This window comes from Crinia signifera, chromosome 2 (genome assembly GCF_055691185.1).
Source record: "Crinia signifera chromosome 2, ASM5569118v1, whole genome shotgun sequence".
In the NCBI taxonomy this organism is placed as follows: domain Eukaryota; kingdom Metazoa; phylum Chordata; class Amphibia; order Anura; family Myobatrachidae; genus Crinia; species Crinia signifera.
The window spans coordinates 166,118,315-166,137,336 of NC_139218.1; the positions used below are offsets into that span (position 1 = coordinate 166,118,315).

General features: G+C 41.8%; 1 protein-coding gene across 1 annotated transcript in view; it reads left to right on the forward strand.

Annotated features, from left to right (window-relative positions):
• Positions 1 to 7,021, forward strand: part of LOC146060196 (synaptotagmin-2-like) — a 135,007-nt gene extending 127,986 nt beyond the window's left edge. Inside the window, exon 9 of the mRNA XM_083173165.1 lies at positions 1,184 to 7,021. Coding sequence (XP_083029291.1) covers positions 1,184 to 1,390 — 207 coding nt within the window. The 3' untranslated portion in view covers positions 1,391 to 7,021. The remainder of the gene's footprint in view (positions 1 to 1,183) is intronic.
• The last annotated feature ends 12,001 nt before the right edge of the window (positions 7,022 to 19,022 follow it).

A 19,022-nucleotide genomic window follows, 5' to 3' on the forward strand; every position in this document is an offset into this window, starting at 1 on the left:
CATGTCGACCTAGACCCCATGTGGACCTTGCAGTATGTCGACCTAGCAGTGTCGACCTAATGACTGTCTACCATCTTTAGGTTGACCAACTGACCGTATCCCAGGGGAGCACATGGGAGATTCGGTCTGCTGCTGCAGGGGAAGGGAGCTGGGGGGAGCACATGGGAGTTGCTGCACTTTTATACCGCTATGTGTGCTTGAGCACTGAATATAACTTTTTGAAAAAAATATTTTGCAAAATAAGCCAACATTTTTCAATGCTAATTTTTCAAGTCTTTTAATTTTTATTTAAATCATTGAGGGAAGGTTGCCTGGCAGTTTATCAGTCCTAAAATTGATATTTTTAATGTCATCCATAGGGAAAAGCAGGGCTGACCCAGGTTCAGTGTAAATGGTGCAGACCCAGGTTGAAGTGCTGTGTAAATGGGGTATGAAGCTGTGTCCAACCCTGGAAACTCCCGTATTCAAAGACCAGGGTCCGACCAGGGATTTTGGTGTAAATGGGGTATAATTTAATCCTTGAATATAGGTAAACCAGGAAGTATTTACAAGATAAATGAAAAAGTTTATTTTATTAAAAAGGGTGAGAGATTGAATTTTGACGTAACATTTACTTTTGACCGCAACTGCATATTTAGGTGCACTTTTAGTTATTGAACAGGCATCATGCTTCTCGATTTGTGGTACCCCTACTTTTCGGCCAAAGTGCATTTGTTTGAAAAAATGTAGAAGCCAAATAATGGAAACAAAGTAAAGTGGTAAAACAGAGAATGCTGACATTATATAAATGACTTTATGAATGGGTGCACATACATGTTTACTTGATTCTCTTTGGCCATAGGTTGTCTTTCAGTGTTTTCTTTCAACAGGGCATGTTTTGCACACCACACACATTTTAAGTAAGATTTAGAAGAAACAACTTCAAGGTAAATCAGGCTTTTTAGGGTCTCCTTCAAAATCTCATATTTGGACTGAAGATGCCATGTTCTGTCTTTGGCTAAAGATGACTGAAGAAAGAAAGACACGCTTGGAGACTAATAAAACAAATTTACGTGAAACAAATCAGCATAACTATTTCCTGATTATTACTAACATAATGGCTTACTTTTATCAATTCAGCTATCATGTACTTGTGCATAAAGTGTGTTATATTTAAATGCTGTATTTTTTATCTACTCTGCAGAAAGTGCAAGTTGTAATCACTGTCTTGGACTACGACAAACTTGGTAAGAATGAAGCTATTGGCAAGATCTTTGTTGGATGCAGTGCCTCAGGAACCGAGCTCCGACATTGGTCAGATATGCTAGCCAACCCACGGCGCCCTATTGCCCAGTGGCACCCACTGAAGCCAGAAGAAGAAGTGGATCTTGCACTCGGCAGCAAGAAGTAAAGAGCCACTTTACATACAATATTCCTCTTGTCCTATTATTTCAGCCCTCACACTTTGCTGTGCAGACTTAAAGCTACAAGCACCTTCTGCTCACCCACCGGCTATCCCTATCACACAGCAGCCAGGACTTATGGAACACATCTAAGGGGTGGCAGTACAAAACAAGGCAAAGTTGGTGTATAGAAGACTCTTGTAGCTACGAACAAATCTGAAAGAGATAGGCATTTAACAGGATGATTCCTACCATTGTAACCAAGCTCCTGAAGTTGATTAGGAATGGTAGACCTTTGTCCTCCTCTTTCATGTGTTCTAGACAATTTTTCTATTGTACTTTTAAGTTGGTGGGTAAAGAAAAATGTTTGACATACTAGTCTTCCAAAACATACATGTTTGAAATTCCTTTGCTGTAGAAAGTCGCTGGGCCATTGACAAAATAGATAATCTCAGTGAGGGATACACCCTATTCATGTGTATTAAATGACTATTTTAAGCAGCATCATTCTTATAATACAGTCTCTTGTAAGAATTTAGTATGGATTATGAACTAATTTATGAACTATTCTTATACATTTAGTTTAATAAATGATTAATATAAGTTTTTGAAAATTAATTTTTATATAAGTAACTTACAAATAGAGTTCACTTTTTATTTTAATGTTTCATTTTATAATACTGTATGTATATCTTAGGCTTTTTCATTTTACTTCCCTAGACTTTATGACAAAAACCTCTAAATTCATAAAACATGTCCCTTTCTGTATATCAGTGGCAGAGCTTATTTTGGCATCTTCGATGTTTCCTATCCAGAAACAGGTCTTCTGATTTATTTACCAGATCTTATGGCAAGAATGAGGGGTAATTGCTGTACATTAAAACTTTTACATATTTTTTCATTATGTCAAAAAGTGAAAGTGGTAATGCCACAATTAGACAATACTTAATAGAAACAAAATCATTAAGGAGTTTACATTGTTAGCAGATGATATTAGAAAATTGTTAGATAAATATTAGCAGATGAGTTACTCTGCGGAAGATCAGGTTTAGGTATAGAGAGCCTGAAGTGGTCCTTACATTGTTTTTGAATGACTGTTATAATACATAGGGTTGTGCCTCTAAGAACTGTTGCACAGATGGGATGTGTAAATAAGCAGCACATGATTCCAGGAGGTAGAGTTTTTTGGATTCACTAATCATAATTATACATAGGAGTATATAAAAAAAGCATAGTGAATGCCTTGTTTCTCATTAATAGTCATGTTATTAAGAATAATCCATTTAACTTTATCCAGCAATCCAAAAGAAGGAGCAGATGTGCTTCAGAACACAAGAGATAAGAGCAGTATTCTGAAGTGCTATTAGTCACTTGGCGGGAGGTTTATCAAAAACCTTCTAAAAATACAAGTGGAGAGGTTGCCCACAGCTACCGTTCAGATAGGAGGTACTTGATAAGTGATAATTAGATTCTAATGAGTTGTTATGGGTAGTTTCTCCACTGTGATGAACATCAATATTACACTGTCCAACCCTGGACAGTGTGATATTGTAAAGGAATGTCACAGATTGTTATGCGTAAATAATAATAATAGGTATAAATGAGAAATAAGGCACAGGCAATTGCTGTTTCTCCTTGTTTTAAGATATCATTTATCTATTATTTAGCATTTGCACCTGATTCCCTAAGCATAGACCTCAGGAGAGATAGATAGTGTGGTATATAGTTCTGAAAGTCAGGATCCCGACAGTCATTAGCCTGACGTCGGGATCCCGACTGGCCGGACTCAGACAGCATGCTTAGCGCAAAGCTCGCCACCTATTCTATTCTCCCTCATGGGGGTCGTGGATACCCACGAGGGAGAATAGCCGGTGGCCGTCGGGAACCCGGCTGTCTGTGTTTTAACAGTCGGGATCCCGACGTAGGGTAAATGACTGTCGGGATCCCGACTGTCGGGACCCCGTCCGGCACCCAGATAGATGGGGTATACCATGCTCAGAGCAGGATGGCTGCATTAAAGTATTTGGTTTTGCCAGTGAGCACAAAAACAAAATTTAGCTTTTGATATTACAGAATGAAAATGTGCAGTTATACCAACTTAGAGGGTTGTTGTCGCATTATACTTCATCTCAGTCATACACATTATTTCACAGAGCAGCTGTGCATGTACCTTACAGTGTACAAAAATATCTGACTGGAGTGAATAGTGTTGGAGATATATACCCTTTTGGGATAATTCTATATTTAGCATATGGACAATTGTAATTTGTTTTATAGGACATTAATGAATTTGAAAAGTTATGTTACTGTATAAAGTGAGATACACAATGTATCTGTGCATTATGCAATGTGACACAGCACAAGTTCAAATGCATGTGTTATGTGTTAGGTCCACTCAGATGTACCACACTCATGAGCCTAGTATTCATGGGGGCAGGATGTACGAAGGATGAAAATGCATACAAAAATTCAGCTTTGCCACATTTCCATATGTACCAAGCTTTGGAGTGTATCACATTCCAGAGCTTAGTACATATGGAAATGCAGCCAAAACTTAAACCTGCATATGTTAAAATCAGTATGTACCCAATAAGTGGCAGGCTATTATGACAAGAGCCACTGGGACATCCTGATATCAATGTTACCACAAGAAGGCATAAGTGGCACCTCCTTGTGTCTACACAAGTCACATCTCCCTTTGCAGCTGAAGTGGGCTAAGTGGGTGGCAAAGGTGCTAAGATTAAGGTGGTGAAGTCGAGGACATGTACATGGAATTGTAAGCTTGGCTGGGTTGTTTCTGTGTAGAGTTCCTTAAAATTTTAGAGATGCATACAATTTAGCATATGGGTGAATATTTGTATTTAGCTACATGCTTGCAGTATAATTATAGCCGGCTTGTGTTCAACTTTGAATTGGTCTCAATGGGTGCTAATCTCATTTTTATTTTTTAACTTTTAGAGCCATATGTATTGTGCACAAGTTGTATAAACTGTACACCCATACATATTTAATATATAAAATTATGTTTATTTTACATGGTCAGGGAGAGTTGTACTGTCTTATTTGGTAAGGTACTTTACATAAAAGCAACTGCAATTAGAAATTGTTTGTATGACCAGTGCAAAGGAACGTTTATTTTATTATCAACCTTAAGTCAAGCAAGATGTTTGTGTGTGTGTGTGTGCGTGCGTGTGTGTGTATATATATATATATATATTATATATATATGTATGTATATGTGTGTGTGTATATATATATATATATATATATATATATATGAGAGAGAGGGAGATCCAAACACAACACTTGTAGTTAATACAGCTTCAGTCAGTTCTAGGCACGGTTTGTGTTGCGTGCTACCTAAAATCCCTTGTTTGCACTGCTAAATAAATGTATATCTAATACTGGTAAAAAAAAAAAAATACTATGAAAAATGGGAGCGCTACTCTGGGTCTTATATATATGTATATATAGTATGCACTGCAATAGCCCTGAAACCTTTAAATTCAATGGTAATAGTATAATCCGTGTTCATAGTTTGTATAGGATATAATAAATAGCATTTTACTGTATATACTTAATGCTTGCAGAAGAAGCTTCTAAATGTTGAAGTTTTAGCAGAAAAAATACTTGATACACTTATATTTACAATTATTTTTATTATGTAATACAAAGCATAATGTATATACACAACCCATTTTATGAAACTGCCGCCTGATACTTAAATGTGTCAAAGTTGCAGGATTGAGATTTGCTTTATAGTAATCAGGTGCTGATTTTGGAAAGGAAACTTTAAGGTGTGGGGTAATGTTGGGGTTTATGTATTTAGTACTACTCATAACCAGAGCGTCACGTTTCAGAAACTTACAATGCATTTGTTCAGAGGAAGGCATAGCATAAGCTTTTAAGGACAGTGCCAGTCATACTTATTTTTATCAAATCCCTCTTTCCCATCATCTAGTAAAGCAATGGCAAGTAACCCTCCTGCTGTGGTAGAGATCTCCTTCCAAGTATAGTTTTCCAAAGACCTATTATATGAAGCTATAACTAGAATATACTGAATTCTATACTTGTGCCATCCCCCGAAAATATTATTACCATCAGGCTTTTATATGGGTAACTAGTGTAACCAAAGTATCGATTTTCTTTTAGAAAGAATGCCTACTGTAGGTTATCATATCCGGTTGTACATTTAGGGTTTTCGTTACTAAATGAGACGTTTAAAGTAGAGGTTTTTATGTAGCAATACACCAAAACAATTATGCATAAATCTTGTGGCAAAACATCCAAAAATTACCATTTTGTAGAAATGCCATTTAGTATATAAACCCTTCAATGTAGAATGACATTGTTATACAGAAAATATCACTTACATAAATTACTAGAGGTGAAAACTATTTATATTATATAACACATACGTTTATAGTTTCATTTATTAGAGAAAAGCAGAAGATACATGAAATAGGATATATAGGAAATGTAGAGAGAAGAACAGTATATTGTGTAAAATGGGAAAATATGGGATTTACAGGGTAGGGTGTATAGGAAGATGGATAAGGGAGACCAGCCATATTAAACATCTTAATAAATTCTAGGGGGCAGTGTGTTCTTCATATCATTACCAGAGACCTGTCTGTAAGCCCGAATATCTTTGTGTGTCTGGTTGGGAGTGGGATGCGTGTTTGATATTCTGTACATAAAATGCATGTAAGCCCTTGTAGATATCAGCATGGGGAATAGGTGTATGATCGAGAGATTGAATGAGACCAGAATAACACTGAGCGTTTAACCTCTTTACTACATTGCAGATCATATGTCCACAAACAGAAGAGTAACATAACTTTAAATCAGACCAAATAGTGATCGCTGATTAGTGAAATTACTATCTGTGCTGACCAATGATCAGCTGACCTTTTGGTTCTGCCATGATGTAAAAGAGGTTAAATAGGTTACATACACAAAACAATAGGTTGCCAGAGGAAGTTGCCGAATTTAATGGCAGTTAAAAGGTTAATTTAAAAGGTAGATTTTTTTTGGGGGGGGGGAATTTGAGTGGGATTTGTGTTCCATTTTTATTTATATTTTTGAATGTATGCATGCTACAGAGGAAATTTAAAGTATATAGATACATATATAAATAGATGAAAATGTGTGTGTGTATATGTATATATATGTATATATACACACACACACATAGAGAAAGGGGGTATAAAAGGGTGGGTGTGTGTTTTATGTTCATTATCTTTTCCATTTGTGTGTGTGTCTAAGTGATATCTTGTAACCTGCTAAATGTTAACGGATTTTTATCCATGCAATAGATCCTGGCCTTCACCCTTAAATAGTGGTGGATTCCTCTTGCGTCTCGTGCTGTCTGTATAATATTTTTTGCCATGCTGAGATATAAAAGCCATATATTCTGAGAGAAGGGTATCCAGGTGGCGGATACTCAGACTAAATATGCATGTATATTGTCTTTGTCTTATGTTTTCAGGAAATTAATGGGGTGAGGTAAATAGGAGGTATCTCTTTATGGGCTGTGCTTTCCTTCTCACCTCAATGTGTTTGATGTTTGTGTGAAATTATTGTTGTCTTTGTTATTTTGTAAAAATGTCTCCTTAATAAAGAAATATTGAAGCAAGTGTCTTATTGCACTATAATTTTTTTTACTATTAATGAAATATAACCTTCACACTTACAACTTTTCCAAGTCTAAACTTAACCCAGGTGAGCTTGTGTCCAACTGCATACCTTTCAGCTTTGCTGTACTTCAGATGGGAATATACAGCTACGGGGTCAATTCACTATCGGGCTTCACAACATTGCTTCAGCACATGCTTACTGCTACTCTGCTGTTGTTATCATGCCACCTCCTCCAAATTTGTGGGCAGCGCTGCAGGAACTGGGACTGTCCTACATAACTCAGGAGGTATGCAAATGTATAAGATAAAAATAGAAAAATAGTGTAGATTTTAGATGTGTGGTATTTTTTTTTACATATAATGCAGTTATCAAATGAATCCATCCCATGTTGGGTACATAGCAGACACAAAATAAAACAAATTTCTCTGGGAAAGTTGAGCAATACTCCTATACCTATACTGTTCCACTGTATTACGGGCTAAATTACTGCTTTGCTGTCCCAATATTAACAAAAAAACTCAACTTTATTTATTGCATTTCACCCTCTGGCCCCTTAGAAAATTGTCTATCAATGTGCTGTAATAATCTTGATTTCAATGGCGGAACATGGGCCTGTGCACTCCCTTATTTCTGCCATTTTTTATTTCAAAGGAGCGCAAGAGCAGCACTGCTGCATTTTCCATTTTATAGAGCCAGTGGGCACTAGGATACACCTCTGCAAAGAAGTGTCCCGGCAGCAGTATAATGAGCTGAGATGACTCCTTCAATGCTGTTCGTAACTGCCTGACTTTTGGTGCACTGATTGTTCGAAGTCAGAGATGGGGGTGGGATGAGAAACAGGGAGGGGGACAACGTTTAGTGTTCATTCTACCACCCGCTATCTTTGAAAACCCATGCAGTTCCTGTTCCTTGCCTGGGGTGTCGCTGTCTGCTGCTGTGTTTCAAGCACAGGTCTGGCTTGCATATCAGTGCTGATATACAGACCACACTGTGCTAGAAGCACTACAGCAGACAGCGACTCCCCAGGCAGGGAAGAGGAACCGCATGGGTATTCAAAGATAGCGGGTGCTAAAATGAACACTAAACGTTTATGTGCATCTGTGGTGTGAGAGTTGCAGCATTCCCTTCACTGAGTGAGTACTGAGGAGCCAGCCAAAAATAATCTATATACTGTACTATATTGTCTATAATACAATACATGCTGTCCATAGTACAATGCATTCACGATTCAGTCAGTAGTACATTCCAGTCTCTGATGCTGTCCGTAACATTGCAGTCACCAATACTGTCCATAGTACATTGCAGTCGCCAATGCTGTACATAAAACATTGAGGTCACTGATGCTGCCTGACATGTCTTTCATCTAATTTACAATGTTTTCTCAGCCGACCACTGCATCTGCATGTGTTTCTTCAAGAGCTTAAACAGCGCATCTTAAAACCCAAGTCTGCTTTGAAATCTTTACCTGGGAGAGACCTTGCTGATGCAGTATAAGTAGGTTGTGTTTTGTGCTCAGTCTTGCCATGGTGGATATGACCTGTGACCTTAAATGGTCATCCACAACCTGAACTTTGAGGTTGCCTGTATTTTGCAAAATGTTAAGCCTCCTACACAGGGGTTAAATTGAGGGGGAACGAGGTGGAACTGAGTTCCACCACCTCTAATGGTAAGGTGGAACATTTTAACCTCCACATTGGCCTTGCTCAGTAATTCTAACAGAAAAGCATTCTAGTTTGCAAGGGGATGCCAAAAACCCTACCACTGGCCCTGTCTCTGCCTAATAGGGGGAGGGGAGGGGGTGTAATTAGGTGGCATAGAGAAATTAGTACCCCCACCTCTGCATGACCACTTTAAGCCCTGCTCCTAAACAACTGTTTCTGTTTTAATGACTGTGTTTCAAGATACATATGAAAATAAGGTACTTGTGTATTATCACGGCGCCCACGATATTAAGTCGTACGATATATAATCGCATTGCATGCCATACACCCGATGCACAGTGATGCAATGCGATTTTAAATTGTATAAGCCCCCTATACAATTTTTAATTGTATAAGCACCCTAATGGGGGGATTACAATGTTAAATGCACCCCCACGCCACCCCCACTATGAACGCCAACCCGAAGCGTGGCGAGCGTAGCGAGCCCGCGAAGGGCGGCGGTACTTGTCCTCCGACCTTTTCATACCTCCACTATCCACGTTGGCATGGAGTTGATTTTATATAGTGTGGCGAGCGCAGCGAGCCCGAAGCGTGGTGAGCGCAAGCGTATTACTTTACATGTATTCGTGTCCCCTCGCTGCGCTCGCCACACTATATAAAATCAACTCCACGCCGACGTGGATAGTGGGGGTATGAAAAGGTCGGAGGACGCGTACCGCCGCCCCTCGCGGGCTTGCTGCGCTCGCCACGCTTCGGGTTGGCGTTGATAGTGGGGGTGCTTTTAACATAATCAGCACCCATCACGTTTAATTATGTTATAGTGGGCACTTTTAACATTGAAAAACCCATTAGAGTGCTTATACATATAAATCGCATACCATTGTAAATGCGATACAATGGCATACAATGCGATGGTATACAATTTAAAATTGTATAACATCGCCTGCCATCGCGTAACATCGCATGCCTTATGGTCTGCGAAGCGATGGGCGCCGTGCTAGTACACAAGTACTGAAAATAATAATCAATATCACCTGTTTTATATAATTGGTTAATCATACACCTGACTATAAGACTAAAAAAAAAAACTGACTTTGTGCAAATGTGCCTAGAAGAATTGATGCTGTTCTGAAGGTAAAGGGTGGTCACACCAAACATTGGAGGTTATCCTTGCTCTGCTAAACTGCGGAACCCTGCAATTAGGTATACGCCACTTAGCCAGTTTGAAATCCTGCCCTGTGCAAGCCTGAGAATTGCTTAGCAGGGATTGCGAAAAAATTAGCTGTATTGTAGATTAGCTGCAAATCCATGAAAATGAATTTTCCAGTGTGTTCAGTCTGTGTGTAGCCCAGGAGTTACTCAATGGCTGTGATAGAAACAGTCGGATCAGGGCTGGGGCTGAGCATGCCTACATTTTCCTTGACACTCCCAGAAATTGGCCAGTTAGTACCCCCAAACGCCGGCTTCCTGTCAATAAACTTGCACGTGGACAACGATAAAAAAGTAGCAGTATTGCATCACAGGATGTCCTTGTGTATGCATACTACGATCAGTATGCATGCGCAGTATATCGATAGTTGCCTGGCCTGCAATTTCACAGCCGTGAATCAGTTTCACTGATTATTCTGAGAAACAATTTGTAATCTATTACACACCGCTTCTTTTTCTCAGTGATGGAGGAATTTATAGGGGCCATAGTGCTGACCTGCACCATTATCTCTTCCTTGGCAATAGGTGGGCATCTGCATTTTGAGATATGGTTATTACCGTTTTTGTGTTGCTCCTTTGTAAGACTAATAATAATAATAGGAGGTGAACATTTTTTAGCATCTGAGTTATTGACTTCCCTATGATGCCTTATATATACACATATATTATACATATTTTTGGGATAGTTCAGGAAATTACTAAGTTAAATTGGGCAAAAAACACTGGTTTTTTTTTGTACTGTTTCTGGAACTAGTTCTAAGAATAAAATATTACATCCACCATATGACTGAAAATGACATGGCTTGAGGCATCATAAATATTGCCACAGAGCTGGCTCCAACAAGAAAGGGATTGATTTCTATTTGAGGCAGAATTTCAGATAAGGATCTCTTATACAGAACCCCACCAATAAACTCAGGGAAGGGGAAAACATTTAATCTCCCAACAACCAGACTAGGTTAAGAAATTGTGAGGTACTTATGTAATATCTGGGCTCCCGTTTTTCTTATGAGACCGCGTCCCCTCGCGGGGCTCGCTGCGCTCGCCACGCTTCGGGCACGGTGGCTCGCTGCGCTCGCCACACTATATAAAAACTCCATGCATAGTTGGATAGTAGGGGTATGAAAAAATGGGGTGCATTTAACATGGGAGCCCAGATAATACATAAGTACCAATTGTGAACAAGGTTATGAGAATTTCACCTCTAGGGAGGGGGTGTAATTTCTTTCATCAGTTGGCTACCCCCCCCCCCCCCCCCTTCCTATGTACTAAGCTACAATTACTTGCGAGTGGGTGTTGGATAAATGAAAGTGTCTATTGTCCAGTATTGAGCTAGTTAAAAAGTGGGAGGGAGGAGTGAAGCTGCAAAGGTTATACTTCAATCATTGTTCATTGCTTGGGGATTCAGCCATGAGATGGAGGTGAACCTATATAATCGTGAAGTCCCCGACATCGGAGTCACTTTTTATTAGTGCTACGTTCCAAATATTATTCATTGTTTATTTTTATGAGATGTAATGTACTGTATTTCTTGTCCATTTGTTACCTGTTTATAATAATTCCTTGGAAAATGTTGTTAGATAATTAATTCTAGCATATGTTCCATGTCTTTTGGTGATCCTCTGAGGCCAAAGCTACTTACCTTAGTGTGATATTAATACGTCTAGATACAGATAGCTGCAAAGGACTGATTGCTGGTGGCAGTTACCAGGTTTCATTAAATACCATTTAGACATCATTAGTACATCTAGCCCAGAGTGAGATCAGTGTTTAAACTCCTACAATCAGTGTTCAAAGTGTGCTGGTATACACCAGTATGGCATACCGGCACTTGAAGCACTGACTGAACCCCGCCGAAGTCAGGCACTATTCATGCACCAATCGGAGCTCTCAAAGAAGTAGTCAATCAGGAGCGGCTGCCAGTCTGCAGCAGATTTGAAATTATGGTGGCCACGGGCAGACCAGACACTTTGGGAGCCTGAGCCAAGGCTGCACTGCAGCACACAGCCACCGACACAGCAGACGAGTCATCTCCTCCTCACTGCGGCCCATCACAGCCACTGCCACACCACTGTCCTTTACAGCCTCTGCACCCCTGCCCATTAGGTGATCTTACGCTGCAGCCTTTCTCTGTCCCTACTGTATATCCTTGCAGTCCCTCTCTCTGTTTGTCTGTCCCTATGTTCCTGCTGTCACTCTCTCTGTCCCTTAATTTTTTATCTCATTACGTGTGGCATAATGGGAATTTTGACACATTAGAGCAGCTCCTGCCATTCGCCGTCCTGTGCCACCCCATTCGCCGATCCACAAGGCGCTTGCGCACCCCATTCTCAGCAGTGGGACATGCTTGCGCATCCCCATCGGTCTGCCGGCCCCACCCTCCACCAGTACTAGAGATATGTCGCGCTGGTTGGTGCACTGAGGCTGGGTACATCTGTACCATGTGGCATAATGTGAATTTTGACTTATTTTATATGGCATAAGATGTAAGGGCCACTAGTGCTAGATAGTATAAGGAATACTATTATTGTGGTGCATAATATGTACACTACACATCAGGACATGTCCCTTTTTAAGTGGCCACATCAGAGTGCATGCGCATAATTACAGACTTCACTTTTCCATCCACTTCAAAATTACCACTTTGACCACTGTATACAACATTGAGTAAATCATCCCCAATCATACTGCAGCTGATGGACAGGAGAGACTAGCATAGACATAAAGTACACAGAAGCATGTGTAACAATGGTTTTAATACATCTCTATACAATATAGTGCCTTTAGAGCCTGATACTTTTCTATTCAGTTTTATGATATACTAATACCCCTTTCACAACATAGTTATAACAGGGTATATTGCCATTTTTTTTTTTTTTTATGTTTCAAAACGGTTCTAGCTGCAGTGTGAAAGTGCCAGAGTGAATTTACTGGTTACAGAAAAATGGTATTTGTAACTGTGTTAAAAGAAGGATCCTACACGTTTCAAAGCCAATCCATTTGCAGTGTGACAGCCTCAGATCCGGTATGACTATGCTACAGAAGGTGATAGGCTGTCTCTCCATGACGACACAATCCTGAATCCGGAAACCAGACAAATAGCATTGGAAGTAGTAAAGAAGCATTGCTGGCATATTTCTACACTACAGAACACAGTTATAGCAACATGGACTGATGAGGAGGGGAGGGAGATGCTGAGATAAGAGGGGAGGCAGACATTTCCAGGCAAATCACTGGCACTGTAAAGGATTCTCTAATATTTATCTTATTAACATTTTGTTATATGGCGCAGCATATTCCATTGCGCTTTACAAAGGAGACAGTGATACAACAAACTGGGTATTTACAGACAGTCAAAGGTATGAGGGCCCTGCTCGTAAGCTTACACTCTATAGGGAAATAGGCATTGATACACAAGGATACATATTCTTTATTGCATAAAGTCCACCAGAATGCAAAGGTTTTTGTGCTGTAAGATACGGTGACCCAGCAGTTTGGCCATGGGTCAGGAGGATGGAAAATGTGAAGAAAAGAGATATGTGTGGACTGTATAGTGGGGATCTGATTAGATAGGAATGGTATATGAAGGTTAAGTGGCTGGTTCTGGAATGTGATAAGCCTGCCTGAAGAGGTGAGTTTTCAGGTAACGCTTATACTGTAGGTTTGGAGACTGGAGGAGAGTCTTAAGGTGCGTACCCACGGTACGATTTATGTTCCGTATGATATTGTATACGATTTCCCAGGAAAGTCCCAGTGGTCAAAAGCATAAGATTTGTGCTTAAAATAATGTACAATGTGCATAAGATATAATATACAATATGACATCACAGCTGTACTACACTATACTATCTTATGCTTTATAGCCAGAATTGATTTGCATGCTCACCCGAGCAGCTCCCTGCCAGACAACCGGCGGGAGCGCGCATCGTACGTCGGATAGTGCGTACACACGGTAAGATATAGTGCACTATCTAGCATGCTATTCAAAACTAGCTAGATAGTATGCTAGATTTTGCACTATATCTTACCGTGGGTACGCACCTATATTGTGATTGGGAGGACATTCCACAGAGTGGGTGCAGCCCGAAGAAAGTCCTGCAATCGGGAATGGGAGCGAGTAATGAGTGTGGATGAGAGACGCAGATCTTATGAGGAGCATAGAGGTCGCGTTGGAAGATATTTTGAGATAAGAGATGTATGTTGGTGTAGTTTGGTTTATGGCTTGTGTGTGTAAGTAAAAGGATTTTGTATTGAATACGGTAGAATGCAGGTAACCATTGAAGTGACTGACAGAGTGGCTTTGCAGACGATGAACTTCTGGCTAGGAAGATTAGCCTCGCAGCTGTATTTATGATGGACTGTAGTGGTGAGAGTCTGTATTGGGGAAGGCCAATAAGGAGACTATTGCAATAATCAATGCGTGAGATAATGAGAGCATGGATTAGAGTTTTTGCAGTGTTTAGTGTAAGGTAAGGGCGAATTTTGAATATTTTTTTTAGCTGCATGTGGCATGATTTCGAGACATATTGAATGTGGGGAACAAAGGAAAGTTCAGAGTCAAGGATAACACCTTGGCAGCGAGCTTGAGTGGTAGGAGTGGAGTGATTGTCATATTCTCAACAGCAATGGAAATATCAGGTTGGTAACTACTATTTATTCACAGAAATATGATTTATTCTGTTTTTGAAATATTACGTTTGAGGTGGAAAGATGACATCGAGGATGAAACAGCATAAAGGCATTCAGAGACACGGCTCAATGCAGATGGGGACAGGTCCAGCGAGGATAGATAGAGCTGAGTATCATCCGCATACAGAGGATACTGAAATCCAAAGGAGCTGATTAGTTTGCCAAGAGATGAGGTATAGATTAAGAAAAGCAGAGGACCTAAAACTGAACACTGAGTTACTCCAACTGAAAGAGGTAGTGAAGAGGAGATAGAATCAGAGAAACGAACACTAAAAGAACAGTTAGATAGATAGGATGAGAACTAAGAGAGGGCTGTGTCTTTAAGACCTAGGGATTGTAGTGTTTGTATGAGAAGTGTGTGGTCAACAGTGTCAAAAGCAGCAGAGAGATCTAGAAGAACTAGTAGTGAATAGTGGCCTTTAGACTTAGCAGTGACCAGATCATTCACAACTTTAGTCAGTGCTGTCTCTGTGGAGTGTTAGGAACGAAAGCCTGACTGAAGCGGGTCCAATAAGTTGTGCGAGTTAAGAAAGTGTGTGAGGCGAGTGTAGGCAAGTCTTTCAAGTAGTTTAGAGGTGCATGGAAGTTGAGAGATGGGACGGTAGTTTGAGAGAGCGCTTGGGTCAGAATTCTGTTTTTCAGTATCGGAGTAATAACTGCGTGTTTGAACAATGAAGGAAAGATACCAGTAGAGAAAGAGAGGTTACAGAGTTTAGTTAAGATTGAGATGAGCACAGGAGACAGAGATTTACTTATTTGTGAGGGTATAGGGTCAAAAGGAGAGGTAGTAGACTGGGAAGAAGAAAAAATTGCAGATTTTTCATCTTCATTCGTGGGATCAAATGAAGTAAATGCATCAGAGGGCTCAGGTATGGAATTGAGCAGATCACCAACTGAGTTGGAGCATATCAATTCATCTCTGATCTTGTCAATCTTATACCTGAAGTAGGAAGCAAGATCTTGTGCATGGATAGTGGCTGGTGTCTTGGGTGAGGGAGGGTTGATAAGTGATTTAAATGTATTAAAGACGTTTTGAGAAGAAATGAGAATTTGGAAATATGTTTGTTTGGCAGTTTCCAGGGCATAACTATAGGACTGGTAGTCTTATATGTGAGGAAATCCATTGGACTGCGAGATTTACACCATGCTTAGCATCTAGGCCTATGTGGAGTGTGGTAGGTAACTGGAGTCACTTCATCCAGGGCTGTTTTGAGAGTTAGGTTTATATGTGATACCGCCATCTCAGGAGTAGTGAATGCAGAAATAGGAGCAAGCTGATTTGGAGAGAGGAGGAGAGTTCTTGAAAATTAATATTAATATTTCTGCAGGCTTGAGGTGGATTAAGGGATTTCAGTTTTTAGAGTTTGAAGTAATAGAGGAGAGCATGCAGGTGATAAGGTTGTGATCTGAGAGAGTGAAAGTAGTATTGGTGAATTCAGACACTGAGTACAGCATAGTGAATACCAGATCAAGTCAGTGGCCCTCCTGATGAGTAGAGGAGTCAGTCCATTGGGAGAGGCTGAGAGGAGGTTAGAAAGAGTAGTTTGGAAGCATGAGCAGCAGATTTTGGGCTATCAATAGCAATGTTGAAGTCACCCATGGTGATGGTTGAGATGTCAGAGGAAAGGAAGTAAGGGAGCCAGGCAGAACAAACTTCCATAAATCGTGTTGGTTGCCCGGGCTGGCGATAGATAGCTGCAACACGCAGCAAGAAAGGAGTGTAAGTTCTGATGGAATGTGCTTCAAATTATGAGAAAGTGAGTGATGGAACCTGTGGAAGAACTATGTATGTGAAGGATTGGGATAGTAATATTCCAACCCCACCTCCTCTGCTGTCACCAGGCGTGAAGGTGTGTGTGAAGTGGAGACCACCGTGTGACAGGGCTGCAAGGGAGGCTGTGTCTGATTGTGAGAGCCATGTTTCTGTTTTAGCCAGCAGGTTGAAGTTGTTTGAAATGAAGAGGTCCTGGATGCATGTTAATTTGGGGTGTGGTATGGGGCTCCGACAGTCGGGATCCCGACAGTCATTAGCCCAACGTTGGGATCCCGACTGCCCGTACTCATACAGCATGGTGAGCGCAAAAAAGCCCCTTGCGGGCTCGCCACGCTGCGGGCACGGTGGCTCGCTACGCAAGCCACCTATTCTCTTCTCCCTCTATGGGGGTCGTGGACGTAGGTAGCCGTCGGGCACTCGGCTGACGGCGTTTTGACAGTCGGGCTCCCGACGTCGGGTAAATGACTGTCGGGAATGCATCCGGCACCCGTTAATTTTTTGCCAATAGAGCCTGCAATCCATAATGCACATTTTAGTGATTTGGGAGGTGACGGGAGGTATCCATACCTCCCAACATGACCCTCTCCAGGAGGGACACAATGCTCTGTTCCTGGACTTCCCCCATAATGTATGATTGCCATCACCTGTTTCACACAGGTTAATTGATAAGGTGCTTCAACACAGGTAATGGCAATCATTAATTAAGAGAAAAGTGCAGGAACAGAGCAATGTGTCCCTCCTGGAGAGGGTCATGTTGGGAGGTATGGGTATTTGATGTTTATGAGGTTAGCTGGATTACTATGTTCCAGAGAGTTAGGTGTCTGCAGCAGGGCAAGCAGCTGGGGCCTGGATTAAGGGAAATGTCACCAGCTAATAGAAGCATTAGAGAGAGATAGGTATAGCCAGCGGTATAGCTAGGTGCCATGGTGCCCGGAGCAAGGGCATATTTCGCCGCCCCCCCCCCCCCCCGCTCGGAGACTGACTGACATACATGTTGGTAAAATAGTGTTGTTTTAATTCAACATGGTTATAGCAGTCTCCAGGAGGAGTCACCATGCTGAATTAAAACAACACTATTTTTACCATGTACTTGATGTCATCACACACCCATTACATATTATACCGCATGTCATAATGCCCATTACACATTATGCCACGCACCATAATACCTATTACACCACATGTCGTAATGCCCATTACACGCTATACCAAACACCATAATGCCCACTACATGTTATACCAAACACCGTAATGCCCAATACACGCTATACCAAACCCCGTAATGCCCAATACACGCTATACCAAACCCCGTAATGCCCAATACACGCTATACCAAACCCGGTAATGCCCAATACACGCTATACCAAACCCCGTAATGCCCAATACACGCTATGCCAAACCCGGTAATGCCCAATACACATTATACCAAACCCCGTAATGCCCATTACACATTATACCGAACCCCGTAATGCCCATTACACATTATACCAAACCCCGTAATGCCCATTACACAGTATACCAAACCCCGTAATGCCCATTACACAGTATACCAAACACCGTAATGCCCATTACATGTTATACCAAACACTGTAATGCCCATTACACGCTATACCAAACACAGTAATGCCCATTACACCAAACACCGTAATGCCCATTATATAATAAGACACAACGTACTGCCTATTACATATTATGCCACATAAGTGCCACTTACCTGCATGCTCGTTGCTAAGGGTTTCATGCTCGATGCCAGGGGGTTTCATGCTCGATGCCAGGGGTTTAATGCTTTGTCTGGGGTCTCTGTGACAGGCAGCCAGTGACACCTGTGTGGTGTCAGTGTCACTCAGCCTTCCCGGTGGACAACAGGCCAAATAGGAGGGCCCAGCTAGGGCAGCAGGGGCCATGGGGGCAATTTAGGGCTTCTCAGAGACAGCCACATAGTGGCTGCCACAGGACTCAAGAGGGTGGGCCCACAATCAATGGGCTGGAGCCTGGCCGGGCTTTGCTAGGGCAGCCTGAGCCCTTGGCAGCAGCAGAGGCCAGGGAGGAAAAAACTCCTCAAAGCCTACCAGTGCCACACGGTGGCTTTCAATAGTAAGGGAACATCGGGCAGTCACACTCACACTGACTGGCAGCCCCATCACCCGATTCTCCGGCAGCGGCGCAGCCCCAGCGTCCGTGTTGTCCTTCTGCGCATGCGCCGCGGCCAGCCTGTGCTTTACGCTGCTGCTGAGACACATCAGACTCGGCAGAGCGCTGTGTGCGTGCGCACCCTAGAGCTGTAAATCAGCCTGTGCTTTTAAGCACAGGCTGGCAGCGGCGCATGCGCAGAAGGACATCACGGACGCTAGGGCTGCACACAGCGCTGTGCCGCTGCCAGAGAATCGGGTGATGGGGCTGGGGGCTGACAGTCAGTGTGAGTGTGACTGCCCGATGTTCCCTATTAAACGCCACCCGTCGGAACATGCTGCCCGCCGTTAGTACTATTTAGTATAGTATATTTGAGGGGGGGGGGCGGGCCGGCGGCGCCAGTCGTTCAATCGGCGCCCGGAGCGTGAGCTCCGGTGGCTCCGCCCTCCCTACGCCTCTGGGTATAGCTGCAGGTGATTTGTGACTGTTGTTTATGGTGACAGTTTGTGGATGTTTTTGAGGCAGAAATGTGTATAG